The 9168-nt window shown below is 36.2% G+C and overlaps 1 protein-coding gene across 1 annotated transcript; it reads left to right on the forward strand.

The window, feature by feature from the left end:
- Positions 1–5511: 5511 nt before the first annotated feature.
- Positions 5512–8911, forward strand: LOC108992717 (protein SIEVE ELEMENT OCCLUSION B-like). Its single transcript, XM_035695223.1, has 7 exons — positions 5512–5616; positions 5813–5920; positions 6093–6547; positions 6740–6834; positions 6962–7077; positions 7380–7838; positions 8256–8911. Exons 1-7 carry the CDS (start codon positions 5512–5514, stop codon positions 8643–8645), a joined length of 1728 nt encoding a protein of 575 aa, XP_035551116.1. The 3' UTR covers positions 8646–8911.
- The last annotated feature ends 257 nt before the right edge of the window (positions 8912–9168 follow it).

Here is a 9168-nt window from a genome sequence, read left to right on the forward strand (position 1 = left end):
TGTTGATTTGGTATTGTTCCCAAGATAATCTTAGCTATCTCCTTATTGGCTTCCACAATCTCCCTAATTAGTATATATAAGCAATGTGCAACCCTACTAATAATAATGTTATTATTTTAGTGCTATTATTGTTATCTTTTTCAGAAAGATGGCTGCCAAGCAAACTCCACTTCTGCATTGGGTTTATATTGGCAGAAAACCCTTTAGGAACACTTATAGAGATTCTATAAGTGTTCCTAAAGTTCTAGCCTCCCCAAGTCATCAACATCTAGGGGAGAGTTAAAAAGTCTTGTATTATTAAGCATCATGGTAAACATGGAGGTCAGTTTGATAATTGCATGCAGTTCACTAGACTTTTTAACCAATGGTCGACAAGTTTGCCATCATGTTCCAGCCGTTGGATAATCTAAAGGACACTTGCTATGTAATAATGCTAGCATATTGCATCCAATAAAAATGGGCATTTTATGACAAGTGTCCCCAACCATTATATATAGTTTGGTGTGGCAATATTGACCCACTAGCAACTGTCAAAACTCGTGGTTTTGCCTGCCAATTCTAGTGCAGAATTGTTAAAATCACTTCAAGTATAGAGCATAAATGTGGGAAGGTATATATATATCTATATACCTTAAGGAGAAATGGGATAGGAAAGAGAATTTGAAGTTGAACTTAGATTAATGGTCCATTAGTGTATTGTAAAAATAAATAGATCGAACACTAAATTGTTGGCTTCCATGTTCTGGACAAGCTCCTCGTTAAATTAAACTATATATTATAATCCTTATAATAATGTCAGTGTGCTTATGATGCAAGATTTGAAACAAAATACATACAAAAGGTTATCAGTTTGGGGTATCTACAGCATGCACATGGTTACATTCCTTAGATGCAGCTAGCTAGCTTTCATGCTTACGCCTATGTATGTATTTTGTGTTTGTCTAATGAAGCTGGAAATTAAGCCGAAGACCAATATGCATGCAGGATGCCCCAAAAGTCGCTTTCTCAGAAATTCCAAAGCCAGCTTAATTGCAAGTATTAATTAATGTTTGCTTTTGCACGTTACATGTCCTTTAGTTCTGGTACCTCAACTTCAGGAATCCTTCTCAAAATATTCATGTGGAATTAATTAGAAAAACCACTCCAGCTTCAACACTTATAATATGTAGGTTTTCCTGATCATATGCTTCAACCCGGATTCTTTTTATAATATTTAGTGTTCAGATGTATGATTTTTTTATAAAGCCTCGCAGTTAAGGACTACAAGAATTATTAATTTGTTGCAATGATACAGTGTAAAGTCAGGAAAAAGTTTGTCTCAGCCAATGAAAACAAACTTCTCTCGTGATAAAGCTGGGACGACAAATTAACTACTGAAATTTAACAGTAAATTAAGTTTGGTGGCATGGAAATTACTATAGTCTATGGTCTCTGGTATAAGAAAACAAGCTGCATGTTTTAAAAACCATACACGATAGATTTAGTTTAATAAACCAGTTGATGATGATCAGGACCTCTCTCTCTCTCTCTCTCTCTCTCTCTATACTCTCTCTATATATATATATATATATTCTTATGTTCTGAGATAAGGGGATAATAAAAATAGTACTTGAAAGCCATAAATCAGCTGGGAAAGAAGGGTTATAAATTGTCTTTTTGCTTGGTGCTGCTAGCATTGTTTTCCAAATTTGGCATTTCTTTAATTTGTTGTTATTGTTATTAATGCTTAGAAAAATGTTATCATGATCATTTGCTGTAAATTCATCTTAGTATGTTAAAGTAGTACTGTTGGTGGCATGGATGAGTGTATCGTATATCTATTTAAAGTGGGGCTGCGGTTGGGAGTAGGGCTGTCACTACTCCCAACTGGGCTTTCCCAGCTTTAAGAAAGTTTTGAAACGAGAAAAGGATACTTGGAACCTACCATAGCTTGAAATCTGATAGTTTAAAAAGAGGTCTACCTAGTGTTTTAAAATAATCAGATTTACTAGGATGCTTATTTTTTCAATTATACACATGATAATTGATTTAGTAAGACATATGCAAGTGGTTCTTCATGCATATTTTATGATGTAACATGACACACTTTCAAGTGCTGTGATGTTACTATAGTCATTTCATTCATCAAATGATGATATATCATTAAATTCACTCCCCCTTCTTATTTACTAAATAAGAACTAACGTGAACGTTAGAAATGAGTGTAGCAGATCATAGTAGAAGATCAATTCTGGCTATCAATTCAGTTTTTTCTTGGTATCATAATTTAAACTTCAGGCGAGGGCATTGGACCTAGGGACTCAAATGGTGGTAAAGAAAATGGTGAACTCACACTGTAGGGATGGGCGTTTGAACAATCCAGCATAGTGTTCAGATGTCTAAGTGCTTTGTGACTTTCACTTTCTTTGTAGTTTTGAGGACTGAACTTCTTGGGATGTCTTGGACGTTCCAGGTATGCACTGATCTTGTTGCTTCTGCTTCACAAAAACATAGATCGTAGGCTGGTCAATTCTGATATTTTCTTACCACACAACAGTAATGATACCCACTCGAGATGGTTTGTAATATCTATATTAACACTTTGCAGAGCATTTTAAGCATCATTTCATCAGAAACTTACATTGTCTTGGTTTGTAATATCTATCTTGGCTATTGCAGAGCATTTTAAGCATCATTTAATCAGAAACTTAGTCAAGCATTGATGGAAATACTAACATTGCTTAAGAAACAAAAATAATAGCACTTTGGCATTTCGATATATCAGTCTAAAGGCGTTTTCCAGTTGCATTAGTTCTATAAATTGATGGATCTCTTAAGTAATACATGTACAAAAAACCTTCAAACACAAGAGCCTTACCACAATCAGTTAAGAAAATGGCTGCCATAGTTATAAACAGAAGTAGAAACTGAGCTCTCATGTAACATCTGCTTGCTTCCATGACTTCCCAAAAACTCCACAGCCCTCAAAGGCCAGAAGCCAACTACTCAAATGGATTTGTATATATAGGCCGGTTTAGGACAGCCCTAGAAGTAAGGCAAAGCAAGGGCGTGGGGGAAGAAGTGGGGCTGAGTTGGCCACAAAGATTTATTCTTTGGCTGGGTAAAATTTGTCATACAGTCACTTTGCTCAAAGATGTATAGCTGAAGTAATACAGAAAAAGGATGAAAAAGGGTCTAAGAGAAGGTGTATTTTAAAGGGAAGTTGGTTACCGACTTATATAGTTTGTTTGCGTTATTATTTTTGCATGCAGTTGGCATATATGCTTGCCTTGGTATTAGACCAACTAGAAGCGAAGTGGGTTTTCATGGCTTTAGGATTTTGCTTGCTTTCTACTCAAAGCTGCTCTCTCTTTCTCCTCAAGGGCCAAAATCGCATTTCCTTGTCCATTATATAGCTCTAATGGCTAGCTCTATATACATGTTTTATTCTAACTGCATGTGTATATCAATCATATATGTTATTTTAATTAGATGCTGACTAAGCAATTCCTATAGTGAAAGTTTTATCCTGTATGTTGCAGGTAGACCAGCAGATCATAGTAGAAGATGTGCAAATTCTGGCTATCAATTCAGTTTTTTCATTAAAGGTATCATAATTTAAACTTCATATATATATATATAAGATTGTTTCCTATTGGCTTGATCTGTGTACAATGGAAGAGATTTTAGACCCTATATTATATGCGTGCATTGTGATGATAGATGCAGCTACATGTAATGCCATTGTCATCTAGGGGAGGTTAATATGCCATTATATTGATCATTGTTCGGTTTCTTACCTACTACTTCACATATTCTTTGCATTTCTGTTCTTTGTAATTTTGTTCCTCTATGACAATGAAAAACTGGGTGGAGAGAGATATCTCAGCCACCAAAGTAGTCTCCTAAACACCCTATAAAAAATTAAAAAAAAAAAAAATAACAGGAAACAAGTTGTGATCAATATATATATATTCAAACTGATTAATTAAACATATTATCTTAATCTCTATTGTTAATTAAATATAAAGAAAGTACTAAACGAATTAAGAGAACTCTAAACAGTTTGAAGAGCAATTCATACCCAGATGAAAAAGATAATATGTTTCTAGGCCAGTATTTTTTTGCATGCGGTCCCTATTTGTTTTCAATTTGCATGTATGTTAATTTGCAAGTTGTTACTGTTTTAACTTGCAGTTATTTAACTTGCTTAGTGACATGCTTTCATAGATTATTCTATGTTGGTTTTGCACAAATAGAATGTTTTGTTATATATAACTAGTCCTTTATATATAAATGTTATTATGGTGTGAATTGATGCATTTTATTTGCACTTGTCAGATTGGTGTTTGTTGAGATGGAAATATTTCAGCTTGTGGCGGCCAAGTATAGGGCATTGATGCAATCTTGTAAGCCATGATTCTGCCCACCCCTCATGCCCAAGTCCCATTTTGCTACTTTACAACGACTAGATATAATTTATAAAGATAAAGAAGCAGCATAGTTCCTATATTTGAACAATGTATTCTCAATATTTAGTAGTTAAGGCGTAAGTTTTGGGTTTCGAATGGTCCACCCTAGTGTATAGCCCATAATTACATTAATGTGAATTCCCCACCTGAATGGATGAATTGATACTCATTAATTTATTATCTTAGATGGAAATAGTGATCAAAGATTTGGAAATTAGGTTCCTACATGTTCTCAAGGCATATATAATGAAAGTTCAATATTTTCCTTTATGTTTCTTGTTTCTAACTATTTAATATCATAAGGCATGGGTTTAATATGACAATATTCCTGTCCTCTGTCAACATTAAGTGCAGTTTATGTGGTTAACAACACTATTTTTCTTATTATTTCAGGTTGGTCAAACAATATTAATTGAAATTGATGTTTTAAGTAATATTGTTTGACTTACCTGAAATAATAAGAAAAATAGTATTAATTACATAAACTGGAAGTTGTGAAAATGAAATGGAACAAACGTATTTGGGCGAAGAGCAGGAAAAAAAAAATTAAAAGGGAGCATTTGCGGCGACATTTCAGCGCCGAGAAAAATCGTTGAATAACCAAATCAGTGGCGAATTTACAAAGCGCCGCAATAGCTCACTATTACGGCGACTCCTATGCGCCACAATAGCAAGAAATACGGTAGGATATCTATAGCGGCGACATTTTCAAATCGTTACAAGTATCCTATTGCGGCGATAAGTTATCTATTACGGCGATATCCTACCGTATTTCTCGTTGAAGAAAGTCGCCGCAAAAACATACAATTATGGCGACACAATCATATCGCCACTAATAAAAACTAGTTTTGCGGCGACTAATTGTTTAATAGCGACGGCATCTATCGCCGCTATTAGTTTTTCGCGGCGCTTATGTTGGACCCGGGAACCCTTCTCGTGGCGCTTTTTTTAATCAATTGTGGCGAGAATTGATCGCCGGAAATATATTCAATTGTGGCAATTTTTTAAATTCGCCGCTATTGAGCGGAAATGGCTTTAGGATTGTGGCGATCAAGCGGCGATGTGTAGATCGCCGCATCTGAGCTACAGCAGCGATTATGGAGCATATTTCTGGCGAATTCGAGCGCCGCAAATGCCCAGTTTTCTTGTAGTGAATGTTTTACTGGTATATATGAAACTCGGATGTACCGTTCATATTATTAATTTATATGCATTTTTTTTCGCTTTTCTTTTCCCTTCTAACCCCATGAAACATTTGTATTCTATAAGTGGACACATATACGACATTATATTTTTATTTTAAATTGAGGCAGCAGATTATGCGTTTCTGTTTTTAATTTTTCAAGTTTATCTGTTAATAGGGTGCTGATCATCCTCCTCATCAAGACCCGGAGAGACAGGATTTGGAGGACTACAGCTACAACAGTTTTGATGATCTATTGGGCAAACTCCAGCAAATTTCGTCCGAGGTAATTACAACAAAATGCACTTTGTTTTCTTCACACCTAGAAGTTTTTTTGCAAAATGGCCACCGTTTTTCTTTACCTTTTCCCAACCTCGATCCCCAAAAGAGAAAGAAAGTGATCATTTTACTGTCTTGTTATAATTATCTCAACATTTTCCCATTATGTGTAATGTCAGCTGGCTGGCAAGGCTCCTGGTGGGGGAAATGAACTCAAAACAACAATTTCCATACTAAACAAGCTCTCAAGCTGTTCATGGGCTGAGAAGGCAGTGCTGGTAATTGCGGCTTTTGCTTTGGACTATGGAGATTTCTGGGGCCTTGCGCAGTTACATGACTCTCTGGACCATCTGGCCGAGTCAGTGGGAATCACAAACCGTGTACCTGCCATGTCAAAACGCCCAGACCTTAAAAAATGCCAGAAAGTGATTGAGGTGCGCAAGTTGATCGAGAACACGTTGGAAGTAATAAGAAGCATTATAGAGTTGGAAGAGATATCTGAGTTGGCGGAAAAGTTCTACAGAAATACACTTGCAACGGAAACTTTGGCAAAATGTATCCCAGTGCATGTCTTTTGGGCTATCATAACTGTTGTTGCTTGCACGACTCAAATGTATTGCCTTCGTAGTGATGAGTAAGTTCTTTGTCCGTACTTGGTATGTACGTACGTGCTTATGTATAGGCTGATCTTAAGATTGTGATCCGCCATCCATGTCACACACGATCAAAGCACCTTGTGTTTGTAGGTCTCCGAAAGGGGAGTAAAAATAAGGTAATATTTGACCCTTTTAACCTAGTGCAAATGACCATGGTTGCCTAATTTCAGGGACGAGTCACTGGAACTATCGCCCTTGTCTGAGAAGATGAACAGAACCCGGAACATACAAGAGACGCAGGTAGAAGAATTCGAACAACAAAGAGGTTAGCCATTACGCTGATTTCGTACGAAACAGTACTACCTTGAACCCGTTGCACAAACTATATATGTAATGTCTTAAACATGGTCTACAATGCTAGCTGACCATGCAAATATCCTTGTTAACTACAGTCGAAGTGGACAAATATTGGAAAACGACGGAACTTCCAGAAACACCTACAAAAATTGTGGAGGCTTTCAAGGCAATGGTTGGGAGTTGTATTATTCACGGTTCTACCAAAAAATTGGTTAGCACTTGTATTATTCACCTTTTTTTTACACCGGTAAACACCCAATTAATTACTTTGATCTGTAGGTCCTTTTGGTTAAGAAAAAATATCTTTAAAGGCTCGAGTAAGGTAACTTCCCGTCCAAGTCTGATGCAAAGTAATTTTATTGGGATGGAAACTGAAAAATAGCAATTAATACTACCTACAAAATCTTATGTTACTACTTCGTTTAAAATATGTGCAGTAGTGATCACATTAATCAGTTTAAGATTATTTATTTGACTCATTTCTATTCTTAACTGTTTAATATGCAAACCCAGCTGAGTATCGATGTGCTGAAAAATAAGAATGTTTTATTGTTCATTTCGGACGTCACGGACATCTCCGTTGAAGAAATCTCGATTTTAAAGCCCATTTTTGATGGGATAAGAGAGAAGGATGAACCGTATAAAATTGTATGGATCCCAATAGTGGAGCATTGGACGGATGACATGCAAGCGAAGTTCGAGATGTTGCAGTCCAACATGCCGTGGTACATATTGCAGGGATTTCCACCAACAGTAGACATTACGAATGAATATTGCAGCTTAAAGAATAAGCCTATCGTCGTGGTGATAAACCCACAATGGGAGGTGGAGCATCCAAATGCTCTCCGCATGATTCGGCTATTCGGAATGAAGGCCTTCCCTTTCACGGCGGAAGCTGAAAAGGCGATAATGCCTGAAGGATTGCGTCATCAATGTAGGGGGTTTAGGATGCCACGGACTGGCCCGATGCAGGTAAAGTTGTTTTCGAAAGTCTAAATACATGCATACGTACACATAAATGGAAGGAGATGGTGAGGGGGCTTGGCCTGAGATATACATTCACATCAACTTTTTCATCTCACTCAATTTATCTGATTTCGTCTTACTATTACAACTTTTTTAAACTTGCAAACAAAATACATAAACAATTCAACTTTTTTAAATTTTAAAATAAGAATAATATTCTAACAATATTTTATTCAACTTTCAACTTTCGACATAAATACATGCACATAAATGAAAAAATCAGATGGTGAGGGGTGTTGGCCGGAGACATACACCTATCAACTTACCTATGCATATATGTTGTTTTAAACAAAATCCATGCATAATGTACTTTCCAACACAATTTTAGGCCGTTTGACATCTGTTGTTCAAAATCATCATCAGGTTGACAGGAATTACACTTTCAACTATGGATTTTCCGTCTCCAGCAGCTTGAGGGAAAGATTTACTACTGAGTTCAATAAAATTTGTGATTATATAAATTCAAATGGGTTGAACATTGTGATAGAGAAGAAATTTATTGGAGAAGGAAGCGGAATAGGGGATGTACAAAAACTAGTGAATGCGAAGCAACGGGATCCCAAGAAGTTGTTACGTTCCTTCAAAAGTAACAGTGGATGGGTTGTGCTCTGCAAAGGTACTCGTGGCGACATAGTAGTCGGTGATGATGGGACAACAATTTTGAAGGTCTTGGAAAATTTTGATGATTGGAAAAATTATGTGAATGAGCGTGGCTACGATAAATGTTTCCACGATTACTACCAAACGCTTTAATTTAAAGGAGCCTACGTACCAGGAAATGGACATCTCAATCGTTAATTATGTTGGAAAGATCCTGATCTAGTGTATGATGTTTTTTTCGTTTGCATGCAGTTGTTATTGTAACCATTCCGCCACTTATGTTAGGAAGATTGATATGCAATATGCATCACATCTTGACTACGTTGGTAATAAGCAGTGGCCAATGTTATGGAATGGATCCATGTCGTTTTTTAATGTTCTTGTGCGTGTAGCAATTTTAGAAGTTTTTCATGCTTAAAACTTTGCATGTTTTGTTGGTACGTACCATTCTTCCCTATAACTCCCGTTTCGTTCTAAAACATGCTCCAATTTAATGAATGTGTTAGAAAATACACAAACGCATGCACACACGTACTTAATTATTATATACACCATCTTCGATCGTTAAAACGTATATATCACACAACAATTTTGCGAAGCTATGGCCTGGTGATTTTTAATTAAAATTGCAACATAATCATTTTGCAACAAAGTTTTCTAATTAAGTTATTAATTT

This window comes from Juglans regia, chromosome 10, assembly GCF_001411555.2.
Source record: "Juglans regia cultivar Chandler chromosome 10, Walnut 2.0, whole genome shotgun sequence".
Classification (NCBI taxonomy): domain Eukaryota; kingdom Viridiplantae; phylum Streptophyta; class Magnoliopsida; order Fagales; family Juglandaceae; genus Juglans; species Juglans regia.

Coding starts and splice junctions, on each gene's coding strand:
- LOC108992717 (XM_035695223.1), top strand. CDS start 5,512: ATGTGTAGATCGCCGCATCTGAGCTACAGCAGCGATTATGGAGCATAT. Junction 5,921..6,092: donor TCCAGCAAATTTCGTCCGAG/GTAATTACAACA, acceptor GTGTAATGTCAG/CTGGCTGGCAAGGCTCCTGG. Junction 6,548..6,739: donor TATTGCCTTCGTAGTGATGA/GTAAGTTCTTTG, acceptor GCCTAATTTCAG/GGACGAGTCACTGGAACTAT.